General features: G+C 40.8%; 1 protein-coding gene and 1 long non-coding RNA gene across 4 annotated transcripts in view; one reads left to right on the top strand and one right to left on the bottom strand.

Moving 5' to 3' along the window:
- The window catches only part of LOC309555764, a 1,250,709-nt gene that overhangs the window by 640,308 nt on the left and 588,702 nt on the right, over window positions 1-21,699 (top strand). The window lies entirely within an intron of this gene.
- VPS13B (vacuolar protein sorting 13 homolog B) overlaps window positions 1-21,699 on the bottom strand; it is a 1,502,642-nt gene that overhangs the window by 1,065,774 nt on the left and 415,169 nt on the right. For all 3 annotated transcript variants that reach the window (XM_082257852.1, XM_082257851.1, XM_082257853.1), the window contains exon 18: window positions 10,258-10,392. In XM_082257852.1, the coding sequence (XP_082113978.1) occupies window positions 10,258-10,392 (135 nt within the window). The remainder of the gene's footprint in view (window positions 1-10,257; window positions 10,393-21,699) is intronic.

The following is a 21,699-nucleotide window of genomic DNA, read 5'->3' as shown; positions in this document are numbered from 1 at the left end:
GAAAACAATTGAACATCGACTGACAAACTCTAAAGTAGAACTATGGTCAAATCTGTTTTTAAATCTTGGAGGGGAATTTTTAAAACCTCTATTCAACTTTGATTGCTTTTTATGTTTCTGTTGCAAAGATTTCTGCTTATTTTCCGACCTAGTGACCAGGTAGGACATCAGTGGATTTGTCAAAAAAATCAAACATAAATAAAAAAAAAGAGATAATGGCTCTAAACCGTCTACAAAAAAATTCAGACTGGTGTTCCTCTAAATATTTTAGAGGGAGCTAGATCTTGAAAAGGAACATAAAGGAGCTCTATGGTCACAGCATAAAATTTTGTTTTAGAACATCAGCATTAATACAGCAACCCAAAACAATAGCTTGACAATCCAACATAAGCTTACAAGAAAAATCTCCCTTTGTGTTGTTAGTGGTGCCTGTATGCTGGACACCTCCTTCAACAACTTCCTGGGTTTAATGCATGTTTTGCAGCTTCTCCTCTGCTGTTTGCTTATAATTTCTAAGGACTAAATGTCCCATGGTGCCTTGGCTACCTGCTGACTCCACCGCCTGAAACTTCTCCTCTCAGCCCCTCTGTAGTTCACAAGACAGGCTCTATGAAATGTGTGACACAAGCAGCGCCTACTCACAGATCACAGTGAATAAATTCAATTTTCTGGATAATCCTTTGTTACAAAGGAACAAGCCTTGACATTTTTGCTAAGAGACCTAAATCTGACTGAAGAAATCAGAAGGAGGTAAGACAAACATGTGACCACCAAGGGAACCTTGTTGGCCAGATCACTGCTGCCTCAATAGCTCAGAGGCAGCAACGGGAGCCATTGGAGTGCGGAGGGAGGGGGACTGAGACGTGTTCCATGTGTCTTATGGACACACAGAGTGGGGCACAGGAGCAAGCATGCAAGAAGCGCTCCTGGCTCCTCCTCTTCTCCAAGTGCCCCCATAGCAAGCCACTTGCTATGGGGGCACTTGGAGAATAGGAGGAGCCAGGAGCACCGGTGGGGGACCCGAGAAGAGGAAGATCGGGGAAGCTCTGTGCAAAACCCTTGCACAGAGCAGGTAGGTATAACATGTTTGTTAACCACTTAAGCCCCGGAGGATTTGGCTGCTAAAAGACCAGGGGGTATTTTGCGATTCGGCACTGCGTGACTTTAACGGACAATTGCGGGGTCATGCGACGCTGTACCTAAACTAAATTTGACGTCCTTTTTTTCCCACAAACAGAGCTTTCTTTTGGTGGTATTTGATCACCTGTGCGATTTTTTGATCATGCGCTATAAACAAAAAAAGAGCGTACATTTTGCAAAAATAACAATATTTTTCACATTTTTTTATATGAAATTCCCCCAAAAAAAAATGTAAAAATCAAAATTTTTTAACATTTTCGGCCAATTTGTTTTATGCTACATATGTTTGGTAAAAAAAAAAAAATCGCAAAAGGCGTATTTTTTATTGGTTTGCGCAAAAGTTATCGCGTTTACTAACAAAGGGAAAGATTTTTGTCATTTTTGTTGTTTTTTTTTAACGCGTAATGGCGGCGATCTGCGATTTTTTTTGCGGTACTGCGACATTGCGGCGGACAGATTGGACCCTTGACTGACATTTTTGACACTTTTGGGGTTACCAGTAACATTTCTACAGTAATCAGTGCTATAAATATTCACTGTTACTGTAAAAATACACTGGTAGTGAAGGGGTTAACTTTACTTGAGAGGGAGGGGCTGTGTGTGTCCCTAGGGGCGTGATTCTTACTGTGATTGGCTGTGGCTTGAGCTGTAGGAACACTGATCAACGGTCCTACATTGTAGAACCGTGTGATCAGTGTTTCTACACCGGGGAGAATGACAGGTGGCTTGTTTACACAAGCCGCCTGACTTTCTCCCTCTCCCCCGACGATCGCCAAGTGACGATGTCCGCCGGTCACACGCGCGCGGGGGGGGTCTGTGACCGCGCGGGAGCGCGCCTGCGCGGGCTCGCTCCCCAGAGCCTCACAGGCTAGCGACGTAGACCTACATCGCTCTGCCTGTGAGGGGCTGACTGCCGCAGTAAATATACTGTGAGCAGTCGGCAAGCGGTTAATAAAGAAAAAAATATTTTTCTTTACTAACACTAACTATAGAAATGAAAACTGCTTCAGTTACTTTAAGTGCATTCATTATGAAAATGTTAAAGTTATATTCATTTCTATGTTGTATTTCAGTTATCTCTCACCCACTCCTATCAGTTTGAACACGCTTGAAGTTTGTATACTTACTTTGTGAAGGTCCTCACATTTACACATCCCTGAATTCTGTTAAACATATTTACTATATCCCAGTGAGTAGGCACTGCTGTGTCACACATGCCTTCTGATCTACAGATGTGCTGAGAGGAGGAGTTTCAGGAGGCGAAGTCAGTACAGGAATCACTGTTTGCAGGCAGCAAGGTACCATGGGATATGTAGTCCTTAGAAATCAAAGTAAACAACAGAGAAGAAACTGCAACATATGCAGGGGATCCAGCAAGTTGTGGAAAGAAAAGGCTAGCTGACATGCAGCACTCACATGAAAGCAGATTTTATTAGTAACTTTATATTTGATTGTCGGATATAACTATTGTGTGTATTGTTATTACATAGCTGATGTTATCAAATGAAAATGAATGCAGTGCCTATAGAGTTCCATAAAAATGTGTGTGTTTGTCTGTGTGCACCGGCCACTTTAATAGGTACACCGTGCTAGTATCGGGTTGGACCCCCTTTTGCTTTAACTGCTTTAGCTCTTTGTGGCATAGACTCAACAAGGTGTTGGAAACATTCCTCAGAGATTTTGGTTCATATTGACATGAGAGCATTATCCTGCTGGAAGAAGATGGGTACACTGTAGTCATAAAGGGATGGCCATGGAAAGAAACAATGCTCAGGTAGGCTGTTGCATTTAAACAATGCTCAATTGGTACTCAAGGGGTCCAAAGAGTGCCAAGAAAATATCTCCCAGGCCATAACACCACCAACCTGAACCATTAATACAAGGTAGGATGGATCCATGCTTTCATGTTAATGCCAAATTCTGACCCTACCATCTGAATGTCACAGCTGAAATCAAGATTCAACAGACCAGGCAACATTTTTCCAATCTTCTATTGTCCAATTTTGGTGAGCCTGTGCAAATTGTAGCCACAGTTTCCTGTTCTTAGCTGACAGGAGCGGCGCCTGTTGTGGTCTTCTGCTGCTGTAGCCCATCTGCTTCAAGGTTCAATATGTTGTGCATTCAGAGATGGTATTCTGCATACCTTACTGTTACTGTTGCCTTTCTATCATCTCAAACCAGTCTGCCCATTCTCCTCTGACATCAACCAGGCATTTTCATCCACACAACCACTGCTCACTGGATATTTTCTCTTTTTCAGACCATTCTCTGTAAACCCTAGATTCCAGCAGACAGATCAGCAGTTTTTTAAATACTTAGACCAAACCGTCCGGCGTCAACAAGAGTGCTTGTTTAAAGTCACCTTAAATCCCCTTTCTTTCCCATTCTGATTCTCAGTTTGAACTTCAGCAAGTTGTCTTCACCGCGCTTAGATGCCTAAATGCGTTGAGTTGCTGCCATGTGATTGGCTGATTAGCAATCTGTGGTACCAAGCAATTGAACAGGTGTACCTAATAAAAAAATGGCCGATGGGTGTGTGTGTATATATATATATACACACACAGTATCTCACCAAAGTGAGACCACCTCTCTAATTTTTAACATATATATTATTATATCTTTTCATGTGACAACACTGAAGAAATGACACTTTGCTACAATGTAAAGTAGTGAGTGCACAGCTTGTATAACAGTGTAAATTTGCTGCCCCCCCCCCCAAAAAAAAAAATAAATCAACGCAGCTATTAATGTCTAAACCACTGGCAACAAAAGGGAGTCCCCCCTTAAGTGAAAAATGTCCAAATTGGGCCCAAAGTGTCAATATTTTGTGTGGCCACCATTATTTTCCTGCACTGCCTTAACCCTCTTGGGCATTGAGGTTACCAGAGCTTCACAGGTTGCCACTGGAGACCTCTTCCACTCCTCCATGATGACATCACAGAGCTGGTGGATGTTAGAGACCTTGCGCTCCTCCACCTTTTGTTTGAGGATGCCACACACAGATGCTCAAAAGGGTTTAGGTCTGGAGACATGCTTGGCCAGTCCACATTTACCCTCAGCTTCTTTAGCAAGGCAGTGGTCATCTTGGAGGTGTGTTTGAGGTCCTTATGTTGGAATACTGCTCTGAAGGGAGGGGATTATGATCTGCTTCAGTACATGTTGGCATTCATGGTTCCCTCAATAAACTATAGCTCCCCAGTGCCAGCAGCACTTATGCAGCCCCAGACTATGACACTCCCACCACCATGCTTGACTGTAGGCAAGACACACTTGTCTTTGTACTCCTCACCTGGTTGTTGCCACACACACTTGACACCATCTGAACCAAATAAGTTTATCTTGGTCTCATCAGACCACAGGACATGGTTCCAGTAATCCATGCCCTTAGTCTGCTTGTCTTCAGCCAACTGTTTGCGGGCTTTCCTGTGCATCATCTTTAGAATAGGCTTCCTTCTGGACAGCCATGCAGACCAATTTGATGCAGTGTGTGGTGTATGGTCTGAGCACTGACAGGCTGAACCTGTCCTGCTAAACCGCTGTATGGTCTTGGCCACTGTGATGCAGCTCAGTTTCAGGGTCTTGGCAATCTTTTTATAGCCTAGGCCATCTTTATGTAGAGCAACATGTAGAGCCATGTTGAACTTCTAGTAACCAGTATGAGAGAGTGAGAGTGATAACACCAAATTTAACACACCTGCTCCATATTCACATCTAAGACCTTGTAACACTAACAAGCCACATGACACCAGGGGAGGGAAACTGGCTATTTATGCCCAATTTGGAAATTTTCACTTGGGGGTGTACTCACTTTTGTTGCCAGTGGTTTAGACATTAATGGCTGTGTGTTGTTATTTTGAGGGGACAGCAAATTTGCACTGTTATACAAGCTGTACACTCACTATTTTACATTCTAGCAAAGTGTCTTTTTTTTCAGTGTTGTCGAATTAAAAGATATAATAAAATATAAAATATTTACAAAAATGGTAGGGGTGTACTCACTTTTGTGAGATACTGCATATATATATATATATATATATATACACACACACATACTTACATACACACCTATATATATATATATTTTTTTTTTGGCTATCAACAAAGGCCTTTGTGTTCAAAAAAACAGTCAATGAAAAAATGGCAAGGAAATTATTTGTGTTGTGACAAGTACATTTAATATTTTGCAGAAGGGTAAAAACTGAGCAGTTTATTAAACAGGTTTAATGAAAGCAGCTTATGTGTAAATGATCCTCTCGGGTTTAAAATGTGCTATTCAATTTCATAGAGAATTAAAATCGGAAATATAGTCAAGATTTTACTGAGCTCATAAAAACTCAGGCGGTGACATTCCCTTTCCAGATAATATTCCTGACTCCATTGTATTTGCAAGTCCAAAATCAGTCATGGATTTATCATCCTGGCACTGTTCCAATGCATTATTGTTTATTAAAATAAATTAGCAAGCATTTGCACCCCAAATTATTTTATATTTTCACCAATGTAAGTGGTCACTGATATATTAGCCCTCTGGTAGAAGTAACGCGGTTTTCTCCCATAGGCTAGCAGAAAATTATTATAATCTTAAAGAAACTTGTCATAAGAATTACTCAAGTTGTCACTGCTAATCTAGTCAAAAACGCCAGTAGATTGGGAGCCATGTTTATCCTCTGGCTTTAAAACTTTCGGAGTCACTGCATATAAGTATACAATGAAGAGTTTTTGGACTTTGCTGCCTATTATACTTGTTCCAAGTCAGTGACTTAAAATGCTCACGCCAGGGACGAGCAGGCCACCAGCATATTAATAAGGGTATCAGCAATAGCAGCCCTTATCTGGAAACTGGAGACTTCCCAGGACATCGCTAGGACATTGCTAAGAGAGGCCTAGCTATTACTGTCCACCTCCACCTCCACCATCACCAGAGTGAGCGCTCAAATGCAGATGTCAGAGATACTGCATTGGGGGAGAGAAATTGCATGAGGGGGTATGAATCAGAGAAAAAGCTCACTCCTGTGATGGTGGAGGTGAATAGTAATGTCTAGGCCCCTCTTAGCAATGTCCTAGTAACTTCCCGGGAGTTTTCCAGTCAGGCCTCATGAGGTAGGTATATGGCCTACATCTAAAGCAAGGGCAATATTCTACTTTTATTAGAGCTGCACAGTTTGCTTTTATCTACAGACATCCCTTACCTGCATAAGCATTTTTTTCTAAAGGTGAACTATTTCTTTACCTTCCTAACCTAAAAATAACCAGGAAGTGATAAGAAATTTCTCCATAGTGAGGGGAGATTTCCCCTCTTAGACAGTTGTCTCTGAAACAAGTGTCCCACTGGAACATTTATCCTCATCTCTTGTTTTGGTAAAAAAAAAGTAAAGTTTTGATTTTTATCACTTTCTGTCCCAGTGATCAGGGTCACAGGATCAAAAGAGAAGATGGATATAACAATTGGAGACACAAAGAGCAATAACAAATTCAAAGGGATGCCATTAGTTCCCCACACTGTCAAAAGAAAATTACTATACAAACACTTTAATATTTACAGTGCATCCAGAATGTATTCACATTGGTTCACTTTTTTCACATTTTTTTGTTACAGCCTTATTCCAAAATGGATTTGATTCATTATTTTCCTCAAAATTCTACAATCAATACCCCACAATGACAACGGGAAAGAGGTTTGTTTGAAATCTTTGCAAATTTATTAAAAATAAAAAAATGAAAAACCCCATGCACATAAGTATAAATAGCCTTTGATCAATACTTTGTTGAAGAACCTTTGGCATCAATTACAGCCTCAAGTCTTTTTGTGTATGATGCTACAAGCTTGGCACACCTATTTTTGGGCAGTTTCTCCCATTATTCTTTGCAGGACCTCTCAAGCCCCATCAGGTTGAATGGGGAGCATCGGTGCACAATTATTTTCAGATCTCTCCAGAGATGTTTAATTGGGTTCAAGTTTGGACTCTGGCTGGGCCATTTAGGGACATTCACAGAGTTGTCCCACAGCCACTTCTTTGTTATCTTGACTGTGTGTTTAAGGTCGTTGTCCTGTTGGAAGATGAACCTTCACCCCAGTCTGAGGTCCAGAGCGCTCTGGAGCAGATTTTCATCTGTCTCTGTACATTGCTGATTCATCTTTCCCTTGGTCCCAACTAGTCTCCCAGTTCCTACCACTGAAAAACATCCCCACAGCATGATGCTGCTGCCACCATCATGCTTCACTGTAGGGATGGTTTTGGTCAGATGATGAGCAGTGTTTGGTTTCCTCCAGCAGGAGGCTTGCCATTCAGGCCAAAGAGTTCAATCTTTATTTCATCAGACTAGAGAATTTTTTTTCTCATGGTCAGAGTATTTCAGGTGCCATTTGGCAAACTCCAGGTGGGCTGTCATGTGCCTTTCATGGAGGAGTGGCTTCCGTTTGGCCACTCTACCATACAGGCCTGATTGGTGAATTGCTGCAGGGATGGCTGTTGTTCTAGAAGGTTCTCCTCTCTCCACAGAGAAACATTGGTGCTCTGTCAGAGTTACCATCGGGTTCTTGGTCACCTCCCTAAGGCCCTTCTCCCCTGATTGCTCAGTTTGGCTGGGTGGCCAGCTCTAGGAAAAGTCTTGGTGGTTCCTAACTTCTTCCATTTATGGATGATGGAGGCCACTGTGCTCATTGGGACCTTCAATGCTGCAGACATTTTTCTGTACCCTTCCCCAGATCTGTGCCTTGATACAATCCTGTCTTGGAGGACTACGGACAATTCCTTAGACTTCATGGCTTGGTTTGTGTTCTGAAATGGACTGTTATCTGCGAGACCTTATACAGACAGGTGCTTTATACAGACAGGTGCTTGCCTTTCCAAATCATGTCCAATCAACTGAATTTACCACAGGTGGACTTCAATCAAGTTGTAGAAAAATCTCAGGGATGTTCAGTGGAAACAGGATGCATCTGAGCTCAATTTTGAGTGTCATGGCAAAGGCTGTGAATACTTATGTATATGTGATTCTTTTCGTTTTTTATTTTTAATACATTTGCAAAGATTTCAAACAAACTTCTTTCATGTTGTCAGTATGGGGTATTGTTTGTAGAATTTTGAGGAAAAGAATTAACTGAATCCATTTTGGAATAAGGCTGTAACATAACAAAATGTGGAAAAAGTGAAGCGCTGTGAATACTTTTCAGATGCACTGTATGTCTGAAAGAAGTTTGTATGTCGCATTACTTTGTGTGTTTTTTTTTTTTTTTTAATGTGAAATCTTACTCTCCCTTTCACCTGACCTAACCTTATCCACTCTCCCACCCCAGTTTCATACTTACCTTGATCTGATGGCCCAGTTTCATACTTACTTTGATCTGATGGCCCAGTTTCATACTTACCTTGATCTGATGGCTCCGGTCCCCAGTGTTTGTTTACATCCAGAACCGCAAGTCCCACTTTCCTGACTGTGCCTGTAAATTACAGCCCCATGGACTTCAATGGGGCCTGTGTCGCGAGGTCAAGGATGAAGGGAGAGGGTCCCATAGAGGTCAATGTGGCTGTAATGGGCAAGCCAGAACAACTGTAATTTGCCAAAACAGAAAGATTGCAAGGCTGGATGTACACAGAGGCGTTACACTTAAGTACAAGCACAAGCGTACACTTAAGTACACCCATGTGAACAAGGCCAAACACCAGAGGCCGTGGTTGTCAGATTACGTTATGTATGCATCTGTGGAGGGGAAGGGTGGATTAGGTTAGGTCAGGGAAAATGGGATATAAGAGAATAAGTGCACTTTGTTTTACCAACCTTGTGGCCATACACTATGCAAATGTTGTCCTGTTTCTGATGAATTAGCCGATATTTCTCCATGGATTGCCTTGTCACTCTCCAGCCCTACATTCTTTAACTGAAGAATCAAAGGAGCCTGACGGAAAATGGTCGTCACAACGGTGGCTGTATCCAATTGGACGAAAGGGGTTGTAAAGTCAGGTTTTTTTTTATCTTAATGCATTTTATGCATTAAGATAAAAAGCCTTCTGTGTGTAGAAGCCCCCCCCCCAATACTTACCTGATACCTATACAGCAATGTCCACGAGTGCCTCAGCCATCTGGGAATCTCTCTTGCTCGATTGGCTTAGACACAGCAGCGATGCCATTGGCTCCTGTTGCGGTCAAACTCTGACAGCCAATCGGAATAGAGTGGGGGCAGGGCCAAACCAGCACTCCGTGTCTGAATGGATACATGGAGCTGCAGCTCAGCTCGGGTGCCCCCCATAGTAAGCTGCTTGCTGTGGGGGCACTCAACAGAAGATAGGAGCCAGGAGCTCCAAACAGGGACCCAAGAAGAGGAGGATCTGGGCTGCTCTGTGCAAAACCACTGTACAGAGGAGGTAAGTATAACGTGTGTTATTTTATTAGAAAAAAAAAAATGAGAATTTCCAATCACTTGAAGCCACTGTTTACATACTCTAATGGCCACTGGTGGCAGCTTTCAGAATGCAATAGCCACAGCAGAAGATTTTTTCATTCGAGCTATATAATGTGGATTAATTAATCTTTTTTTTTTTTTCCTTATTCAGAAGCCCTGTGTCATATCAAAAGAAGCTTCTGCACCTTTTTCCAAGTTGCACAGGAGACTGTTGCATAGGCGTGAACTGTCCGCACAGAGAATAATGGGATTCCTCCTGCCGTGCATTGCCGCACAACAAATTCCAAAGATGTGAACAGAGACTAAGGATGGAAAACAATTTGCAGTTTATGGTAAAGATCCCTCAAAATACTGTGGTGGGCTTGTCTTCAACACATTAGAGAGAACCACCTGTAGTTCCTGCCAATGTGCACTTAAAGAAAATGGATTTGTAATCACTACAGAACCCACCACATATAAATAGGGATTTTTTTAAATAACTGCATAACAGTGAATGGTACTTTCAATTGTATGATCAAGAGCCTTCATTGATAAACTCCTGTCAAAAATGGTCTAAATGTATTATCCTGGCATAAGAAAAATTAAAAATACCAAGAAAAAAAATCTGATTCATAGGAACAATGAATAAATTCTTGTTTCAGTAACTCTCCTTGTAAAAAGTAAGGCCAATTCTCCTATACAGGCAATAAAGTTTTATATGGTCCAGCTGCACATACCTGGGGCTTTGGCACAAATTTTTATTGATCCCAGGGTCCCGGAGACACATTTGACCAATGATGTGCTGCAGAATTTCAGTTCGACATTCTGGATAGAACCCTCCAGAGTTGGCAGCGCATTCTTGGATTTCACACCTAATAAAAGAAAGCTGCAAATGTACTAGCCTGTTGAATTGTAATATGCTTTAATATTCATTCGATTGGACAGTAACACAATCATTTCAGTTCTGTTTTTTTTTTTTTAATTAACAACATCAGAATGCAGATTGGATTCATGTTCAAACTGTTGTAATTCCAAAACATTCCCACAGTGTTTAAAATAGCACTATTTGCAATTCTGCAGGTGTCTATAGTTTGGCAGAAGTATCAGTGGCACAGAGCTAATGTTTGCAGTGTAAAGAAATAAGTAACACCCAGGGCACGCAAACCAAACTGCTTTTTCATGTTTAAAAACAGTGAACTCCACAAAATCACTACTGTGGGATAAATCAAAGGCTAAGAAAACTAAAACACAAGAACTCTACTTACATCTTAATTCTACAAACTAACAAATGGAATATTGGAGAACAGGGTGCTAAAACATTTCATACAGAATTTAGCATCAATGTTGACTTTCATTTCTCTTCACTTCATTGTGGTTCTGGAGCAGGAACTCAAAATGTTGAGGACAAAGGCAGCCAGAAAGCTGGTATTCTGAAGTAGCCAGAAATAACAGGTTTTTTTTGCAGTGCATTTTCTTCAAGTGTGTACATGCAAGAATGTGCGCTATAAGACTCAAAAATGATATTCCATGATTCCAAGCCTCCAAGGTAAATGTCGAACATTACTGTTCTAGAGTTCACACAACTTTTTGACTGAGACCCCCCCCCCCCATCATCACGTCAGAACATAATAGCACAGCAGGGGAAGATCGCTTGAACTAACCTTAGATAGTATTAAAGAGGCTCCTATTGAGCTGTCAGGGTTAGAAAAAAAAAAAAAAAAAGTAGTGTGTACTAGGCTTTAGGCCCCTTTTACACTTACGGACCGTTCAGAAACGCCTGTCAGTTTTTCAGACCGATCTGAACGGATGCCCCGTGCATCTCTATGGGGGCACGGATATCAGCAGAGACATGTCCGCTGACATCCGCTACAATCCGGTCCATCAAATCTGGACAGATGGAAAGCTTATTTTCCATCCGTCCAGCAGATGGGATCAGATGAAAATGGACAGCGGGAACCTGACAGCTCTGTGTCCGCACACAGCACAGAGACAGAGCTGCCATCCACCTGATCAGCAGGGCATCGGCGGATCGATCCCCCGCTGAGAAAAACGGAGTCCGCCAATGGACTCCAAGTGTGAATGGGGCCTCAGGGAGGGTTGTAACACCTGTCAGGTATTTTTTGCCATCTGTGACAATTTGGGAAGATTTCCCTTTACTTCCTGTCCCAATGCCAAAACAGGGAGTGAGAATCCCTAGTTGTTTCCAGGGTCAAAAGACTTTGTTTACCTACTGGAAGATTCCCCTTCTATTACTGTTCTGGGGACAAACCAAAATTTGAGATTTTCTTTTATTTTCACTTTAAATGAGACCAGTAAATATGACAAATCTCCCTAATGGGGGGACAGACAGCAAAATAAAACAAAAAAAATGACAGGTGCTCTAATCCCTCTTCACTCTATCCAATAACCCCATTTAAAGTGAAGAATATGACATATGCTCACATCAATGTCACAGTAATGCAAGACTGCACCCCACCCCTGACTTTGCAGAGCACAAAACTAAATACATTTGTAATTCCTTATACAGAAAGGATAATTGGCCACCTACAATTATCAAGACGCAAGCTTTCCAGACATGTGAAGGGCCCAAGAGTGCACTTTGTTCTGCACTCGTGTGACCCGTTTTCAGCTGACAGCAGGATAAAGTGGGCTGTCAGCTGACGTCACTGAGCCGGTTCAGGCTCTGGATCGATTGCAGTAAAGTCTGGATCCACGCAGATATCTGGACTTAAAGCTGGCACACTCTCTCAACGAGCTGTTGGGAGACTAAACCATCCGTTCCCACCCCCTCCACAGCCCAGCATTTCAGTGAGCACTGGAGGGGGCAGAGCAGAGTGCTACTCAACTGATCCTCAACGGGGCTCTGCTCACTAAAGACTGAGAACCGAGTGATCAGTTGTCTTTCATTGTTCAGTTCTTGGTCTTAGCAGTGGTGAGGGACAGATGCATGTTTGTTTTTTTGCATTCCCAAATTTCTTTTTAAGTTTACTTGTCCACAAATGACACCTAATATGTTCTGAAAGCTTGTATCTTAAATGTAGCCATAAAACTGTAATATAAATGACTACCCTGCAAAAAAACTGTAAGGCCTTGCATGAACAACTCAACAATAAGATTTGTGAATATAAGATGCAAAAATATATTAACTACTGTTGTATTTATTGATCACTGCATCATGTTTGGCAAATAAAAAAAAATGTCACTGAAGATTATTGCTTCCAAATTCCAAACTCCCTGCTTTCCTACTAACACTCTGCAGATAGTGTATTAGTGATACTAAACACATAAGAAGAACTGAAATGTAATGAAATGACATAGCATAAATAATTTACAATGAGAGTTTGAGGCCCCGTTCACATCTGGCATTTTTGGATCTTGAGCAGAATCGCTGCAATTCTGGCCGCTATCCCAAATCGCACTGCAATAGTGGCAAAACGCACCATGCGTGTTTGAGTGCCATTCCTTTTTACCAGCACCTAAACACGGTGTAGTCTTGCCATGATTTTCATGCAATTAATCATGCAGAAATCCACCTTGCAGGAAGCTTGTCACCCAAAAAAAGAGCATGGGCTTCTTTTGGCCGACAAGCTTTGAGCTATCACTTTTTCCATGCGATTTATGGCACGACAATCACAGCAAAACTGCATACTGTTTAGGTACCATTAAAAATGAATGGCACCCAAACACACGTGGTGCATTTTGCCACTATTGCAGTGCGATTTGGGATCATGGCCAGAATTGCAGAGATTCTGCCCGAGATCCCAAAACGCCAGATGTGAACAGGGCTTGAAAAAACGCACTGTTGCACTAACAGAGCAAAAAATAACAATCATTGGGTATGGTAGCAAATGCATTTGGGAGCATCTATTGGGGTTAGAACGCCAAAGTATCCAGAAGATAAGGAGCAGCTCCTACAGGGGTTTTCTAACACTTGTGTCAGATGACAAGGGAAGGAATTGGAAAGAGAGAAGCACTAGATTACAGTTGACTTTTGTAAATTGACTCTGCATCCTTCTCAAAAAATTCCTTCACTTGAATTTTGCTTATTAGCGTAATTTTCAAAGTCTGTGACAAGAATGAACAATTGATGTTATATATGACATCATGATGTCTCCTGACCTAGCAAACCATTATTTTCCCTCTCCAGATATACATTATATGAAAGTATATGTTTAACAAGGCGATGTGTGAGAGGGAAAAGGACCTTTCAGATCCTTCAGTAAATAATAAATTCCTTCAGTAAATATTAAAAAATGTCCTCAGAGGGTGTGCACTGTGAGGCTGTGGCTCTACCAATCATCTTAACTGGTCAGCATTACTTTAGCTGTATTGCAACCAATATAGGACAACCTGCAGGTCAGGAATGGAAAACCATAAAAGATTGATTGGAGGCCAGTGCACTCATATTTTTTTTTTTTTATTATTTCTTTATTACAGGTACTTATTTAGCGATTTAGCGCCATCAATTTACGCAGCTCTTTACATATATATTGTACATTCACATCAGTCGCCTGCCCACAAGGAGCTTACAATCTAAGGTCCCTAACTCACATTCATACACATACTAGGACCAATTTAGACAGGGTCCAATTAACCTACTAGCATGTCTTTATACTGTGGGAGGAAACCAGAGTACCCGGAGGAGGCGCATGCAGGCACAGGGAGAACATAAAAAACTCCAGACAGGTAGGGTCAAGGTTGGGATTCGAACCGGTGACCCTAGTGCTGCTAGGCAGAAGTGCTAATTACTATGCTGCCCATATGTGCATACACTAACTATCCATATTACACCATGCAGATTCAGATATTGAGATTGATAGAATCATTGTGGTTCCATAGACAAAAGAGCTTTGGCTCTACTTATCCTTTAAAGCTCTGGCTGAAGAGAAGCTCATGTGCTACTTAACTACAGAAGCTACAGCACTGGAGAATATGCCAAATCACTGGGAAGAGCAACCAATCAAAATCAAACATTTTAGTAGCTCTAAACCCAAACTAAATGAAAAAGAATTTGCTCAGTGCACTGTGCATCATACAACTATCAAACTGTTATGTTTTTTCCATCGATAAAAATACTGTTTTTATTGATTTTCATCCTATTTTAGAGCTCAGTGCAGCTGCCCTCCTCCAGCCTCTTGTAGTCACTTTCTGCCTACATGCTCCAGTGTCATCAAAACTTTGATGCTCTGGACCTGCTTTCTGGTAATGACTACCTTGGAACAGGTCATCCCAATGGCAATGCTTTTTGCAGTCTCCGTCAGGGGTGTGTGTAACAGTGTGACAATGCGGGAGCACAATTGGTAGACAGTTGTCATTCCATAATGGGAAGTGAGGGAACAAAAACCTTATTCACAGGATTATCTCAGGTATTGTTTTAATGAAATAGGACTATAAAAAAAGATTGAAAACAAGTTTTGAAATTATGATAAAAAGTTAAAGCTTAGATGAGACTTTAGTGTTTGAGTATTAGTAGGGGTTGATGAAAAGTAGACCACAATGGATTTGTTGACTTATGCTCTGCCTGCAATATGCAACAACAATAATTCTCCTGTTTTCTCAGCTTCACTTTTTCTTCTGATTTCTGCACTCTAGTTTTTATAACGTTGCTTAATGCCTCAAAAAAAAACAAAAAAACTGCAGCACAGCACAATACACACAACAATGTTATTGTTACTGAATTAGACAGGAATAATGATAATGTAAAAAACATCAGAAAAAAAAGTCAGTGTAATCTAATGATGTGGAATATTCTGCTATTATTTCCACATTACCCCTCACTTCAAGAAGACTGTAGTCTGGAATGGTCAGTAAAATCTGTCATTTTCTTGTTAGACTCCAAATTTTTGCCAGCTTTTATCAAGTCTCTATCCTCAAACAGCCTGTACAATGCTTATTAAAGAAAAGTATGTATTGACTTTTAGACATTCTGCATCCCAGGGGAACAATCCTCCCTTCAGACAGCACGCTGCAAAACTGGGCTGTGCTGATCCGCAAACATAAAAACTGATGGCAGATCAGAAACATTTGGCCCACCTACGTTCCCTGTTCCTCTATCTGCTATAAACTCTCTCTCTCTCCATAAGATCATTCTTTTCTCTCTCCAGCAATTTAGGCAGCTTGAAATGCTGAATGACTTCATTTTATCAATCTCCATCTTCTCAGCTTAGAGACAAATGCTTTAGATCATTAAGATTTCCAGTGAAGTCTTTCTTCTGGACTTCACACCTGTTGGGATGTGGTCAGATATCAATTTAGCGCTCTCCAAAGAGAAATGCCTGTAAACTTAGCTGTTAAAAGCATAAAAAAAAAAAATGAATGGATAAAACTTCTGTTTTTTTTTTTTTTTGCAGTTTATGTCACATTGAGATTTCCATTCAGTTTCTGTTCTATAGGCACATTGAAAGCAATAGTGCCCATACAGTAGACAAAAATTGTTCTAAAATCTGTCATTTGGACAGTTTGTTAATTTTTTGGCAAGTTAAAGCGGAGTTCCACCCATGTTTTAAACTTTATACAAATCGCTGGCATTGCTCATTTGAGAACAGCGTTGGGGATTTTTTTTTTCCTTGATCCGCTTACCTTGTTGCTAGGGGGTAGGCATTTTTGTTCCTCGCTGCGGCGAGGTACATAATTTCCTGCGGCGCACGGGCTCCTGGGAGATGTGTGTCATCATTCCCAGGAGTCCGTGGGCATCGCCGACCTTCCTATGACGTCGCTGTTGAGATGGCAACCAGAGACTCAAGCGTTCGCCGCGCCCGTTCGTCCTATGCGCATGCGCGGGATCCGGAGGCGCATGCTGGGTAACCAGCAGCACCTATTCCCAGAAGAAGGCACTGGCGGGCTTCACATGCCCACAAATAAGATGGGAGCCCGCTGCTGAAGTAATATAAAGGTTAGTTTGATATAAAAAATAATCTATAATACAGCCACCATTAATATATTTAGCAAATATAACATGGATTAAAAAATAACATCTCCGGGGTTTAAAAAAAAAAAAAAAATACGGCTGGAACTTCGCTTTAATGGCCACAAATCTAAAATCGGTTGTGATGTTTTCGAGCCAAAAAAATCTAACTAAAAGTTTGGAAAACAGACAATAATGTAAAAGGTTAATGTGTTTCTCGCCCATTAAAAATTTAACTGTTGGTACTGCGCATATGTGGCCCAGAAGTAAAAAATGAACGAGAAACTGATTAATTTATGTCCACCGAACGATTAACCGTTCAAAATTCTGTCATTACATGATGGCAATATCGTTATCACGACCGCATGTTCGTTTTTCTAAAACGTGTTCGAACATTTTTTTTGACCAGTGTATGGCTAGTATAATTGAATCTCTCCAAAGTGAGGGAAATCTGTTGGGGCCTGTTTTGACAGGCTTTTGTTTGCTTCAGAACTTCCTACCCTCTTATAAAGGTTTACAGAAATGTAAAGCAGCTAAAAACAGGTCAACTGCATGTCAGATACACCCACAATAAATTGTGAAGAATCTTAATTTCAAACTGCCACAGGCTTCTTCATTGGAGGATTTCCCCTCTGTTCTTGGTCTTGTGATAGTTGAAATGACTCCATTACGCTGCCTTTTTTCTACATGTTTAATATATGTACTATATACCCTTATTTTTCCTACGTTTTTCATAAGGTTTACATCCCTTTTCTTCCTTTATTAACATCTTCAATTCTTTTCAAGTGGTGCACCCCCAGCCAAAATTAACAGGACTAAATAAATAGCCCCGGCAAAAAATAGTAGTATAAAAGAAAGTAGCAGAACCAGCTTTTGTTGCAATTTTTACCATCAATCAAGAGATTTCCCACCTAGGTACTTTTTGTCTGCTCTTTGTCGTCATTAATCTGATGGCCGGAATCATTAAAAGTGGTTGTAAGCGATTGTGTAAGTGGTTGTAAGCAAGCGGCTTGCTATGGGGTCACTCGGCAAGGAGGAGGGGCCCAAAGCACCAGTGAGAGACCCAAGGAGAATCAGGGCTGCTCACTGTTGTCTACTGGCTCTGTGTGTTCCTTCCAGTACAATGGGCATACTCCTCATATTTTACGTTTCTAGACACACCACTTTGTGTTCAGTCATTTTAAGTCGGTGTGTATGTGTCAACATTCAATGCCATCAAATATACAAAATCTACCTAGAATCCTTGAGGAGTTTGCTGTGTAGGCTTCACTGTGGTCGTACATGTGCAGGCTGTGTATGCAAACAGTTTGATATAAGCATGTCTGCTTTATTTCCATGACTTTTAGTAGTTTCAAAAGCGACTGGAGTGACAAAGCAGGCCTGAAACCCCTGCAAAACCTACCTGCCAGGACATCGCTTGTCAGGTAGGTTATATGGGACCCCATGATTCCTAATGGCACCCTGTAAGCCAATGTCTCACCGCTTCCTAAAAAAGTCCTCCTTTGCAGCATGTATTGTCTCTTTCAGGGATGTGAGCAGTGGAGGATCAAAGGCAATAATAGTTGCAAACACTGGTTTACAAGGGTAAAGAGAAATTGTGTAGTTCTATTTCTTCTCAGTTATATACATTTAGAACTAATTTTAGCCAGGATATTAAGCCATACTTGCAGCCTATCTGTGTGTCTCAGATTTTCCCCTGTAGATGACATCACTATTAGTGTGCTATAATGTGAGTTTGGTAGTGGAATGAATGGTGAGGTGGGTGGGGTACTGTGGACCCATGCAGGTTGTTGTCTTGGGTCCAAATTTCTGATCACAGGCTCTTTATACACGTTGGTAATGTGCTGTGTAGTATAAGCAGAAATATATTCCACTGGGGAGGAAAGCGGAATAGGTTGCATATACTGTTCCTAAGTGTGATAAATGTAAAACTCCATTACTCACTATAAGCAGGTGCATTTTATATCAGGTTCTCAGGAAATATAAAGCTGCTGGTGAAATGATTGGTTGACACAGACACTGCTCTGAATCGCTCAGCTGTGAGGAATGTTTTGTTTTATGATGTTTAAAGACTCATTTAGGAAAACGTGTGCAAGAGAAAATATTATCTGTAGCAACTAATCTGATTCCAGATTTAGGTTAGCTAGCAACCCAAGGGCATCTAAACTGAACTCAAAAAGTTTTTATTCACCATGTTATAGGGAACATCTAAAATGTTTACTGTGCCTGAAAATGTAACTTTTTATCTAAAATTCCTCCTGAAAAATGGCAGTGTATTTTCTGGTATGCGAGTGTGTCTAGGCACTCCTCTTGGTGCATTACACTATAAGGCCTACAGTGGACACCTTCTGGTATGTTAGTGTGTCTAGGCACTCCTCTTGGTGCATTACACTATAAGGCCTACAGTGGACACCTTCTGGTATGTTAGTGTGTCTAGGCACTCCTCTTGGTGCATTACACTATAAGGTCTACAGTGGACACCTTCTGGTATGTTAGTGTGTCTATGTACTTCTCTTGGTGCATTACACTATAAGGCCTACAGTGGACCCCTTCTGGTATGTTAGTGTGTCTAGGTACTCCTCTTGGTGCATTACACTATAAGGCCTACAGTGGACCCCTTCTGGTATGTTAGTGTGTCTAGGCACTCCTCTTGGTGTATTACACTATAAGGCCTACAGTACTTTTTTCTTTCTTTCTTTTTTTTGTATGCTAGTCTCAATATCTAAAATGAAAAGGTTACTAAAGTTCAAAAATTCTCGGACAGAATGAAAATGCAGAAGTGATGTAATGAATTGTATATTTCCAGATGAAAAATCTACTGATTTAACCAATATCGTATGATTTGGTATCATACGAGAAAAACTTTTTACGGATAATTTCGGACGAAAGCTGTGTACTAACAATTAAATTATTGTACAATCGCTTGGGAAGTGGTAATTTTGTACGATTTTGTAATCATGTGTACGGGCAACATCCCAATATTGTTATCGGACCTTTCATAAATGGGCACAAATTCGCAGGCACACTCCAAAATCCTGCGAATAGCCTTCAGGAAAAAATGGAGGTGGTCAAACTCAAATGAGGCAGCCAACTCCAATTTAATGCCCATGGATTTTAAACTGCACGCCCAATAAATTTACACAGGTGTTAAGTGCCCACAAACTTCTGGCAACATAGTTTAAGTGAAATAATCCCCAACAGTGGCGTGAAAGATGGATTCTAATTACAATTAATGTCGGTAATATGCTCTTTATCTTGTCTGCCAAAACTGATGCTTCAGGTAGAAATGTGTGCTGGTAGGCTGGATCACCCACTTGTTTAATACACCTCCCTGGGACACTGGTGGCAATATCTAATTGACAGAGTTCTTGGACTTACTGCCCCCACACTTGTCTCTAGTTCTATTCATCATAGTTTTGGTTAGAGTGTGGTCATTAATTCCCAGATAATAGGTCCTGTTTTTTTTCACCTGTTTGTAAGTGATAAAACTGAAGGTTTTGTGGGCAATGTAATTTTGCTGATGAAATAAAGGTGTGCAATAGAGTTGATATTCATGGAGGTGTTTGTTACATGGAACATGATTTGGCATTGCCAGGTGCTAGGTCAAAGCAGTTTAACATTTCTAATTGTAAAATGATGCACTTAGGAAAAAAAATAAAAAATAAAAATAAAAATATTAGTAAACAGTGTGGCACGTTCAGTGTGGCAAGTTCAGACCTGGAGATAACATTTACTAAAAGATAGAGAACGTGTCTAAGGACAACGGTATTGAAAGGTCGCAGGGATAAAATACAGCGGGTAAAATAGGTATTGAACACATCACTATTTTTCTAGGTAAATATATTTCTAAAGGTGCTATTGACATGAAATTTTCACCACACAAAATGGTACCAACCCATGTAATCCATGCATACAAAGAAACCAAAACAAAGAAGTTCAGAAATTAAGCTGTGTGTAATAAAATATAATGACACAGGAAAAAAGTATTGAACATATGAAGAAAGTGAGGAGAAAAAAAGGCATGGAAAGCCAAGACACCAGCTGAAATCTATCAGAAATTTGAAAGCAATCCTACCCCCTTGTCAATGTAAATTAATATCAGCTGGTTCAGTCTCAACTGATGGCCTATAAAAAGGTGTGTCATTACCAAGGTGTCACACAAGAAACATCTCGTGATGGGTAAAAGCAAAGAGCTCTCTCAAGACCTTTGAAACCTTATTGTTGCAAAACATACTAATGGCATTGGTTACAGAAGGATTTCTAAACTTCTGAATGTTCCAGTGAGCACAGTTGGGGCCATAATCCGGAAGTGAAAAGAACATAATATCACCATACCAGGTGCGCCTCGCAAGATTTCTGAGGAGGAGAGGAGTAAAAAGAATCATCAGAAAGACTTGTCCCAGAGCCAAGGACAACTTGTGAAGAGCATCAGAAAGACCTAGAATTAGCAGGTACATTGTTTCAAAGAAAACAATAAGTAATGCACTCAACCACCATGGCCTGTATGCAAGCTCACAATGCAAGACTCCATTGCTGAAGAAAAAACATTTAGACAAGCCTGTGAAATACTGGGAGAAAACAGTCTGGTCAGATAGGATCAAAATTGAACTCTTTAGATGCCATAATACACATCATGTTTAGGCCTCTTGCACACGATACTCCTGTTTGGGCATCTTGCGGCTTAAAAATGCTCAGTACAGCTTTTTGAGCTAAAATACAGCCCATTAATTGTAATGTGCCTATGCACACAGGCGCTTAAACAAGCGCTGTGTATTCTTCAGTAAGAACAAAATAGAAAAATCTGTATTTTTGGTCAGTAATTTAAGCCTCAATACTCGCGAATACACGCAAATACTCGCAAATACATACAAGAAAAAAGGTCTGGAAAAAAGTAGATGCTCAAACAGGAGTATTGTGTGCAAGAGGCCAAAAGGAGATGCTCAAACAGGAGTATCGTGTGCAAGAGGCCTTAGAGGTTTATTGGTACTGCACAATACCCCAGAAACACCCCATACCAACAGTGAAGTTTGGAGATGGGAACATCATGGTGTGGGGCTGTTTTCAGCATACGGTACCGGCAAACTTCATGTGATTAAAGGAAGGATGGATGGGAAAATATACCAAGACATTCTTGATAAAAATCTGCTGCCATCTATAAAGATGATGAAGATGACAAGGGTGGACATTTTAGGGAACAATGACCCCAAACACAAAGCCAAGGAAACTCTCAATTGGTTTCAAAGAAAGAAAATAAAGCTGCTAGAATAGCCCAACC

The sequence above is a fragment of the Pelophylax lessonae genome (genome assembly GCF_965119305.1).
Source record: "Pelophylax lessonae genome assembly, chromosome: 5".
In the NCBI taxonomy this organism is placed as follows: Eukaryota; Metazoa; Chordata; class Amphibia; order Anura; family Ranidae; genus Pelophylax; species Pelophylax lessonae.
This window is presented reverse-complemented; position numbering and strand designations above follow the sequence as displayed.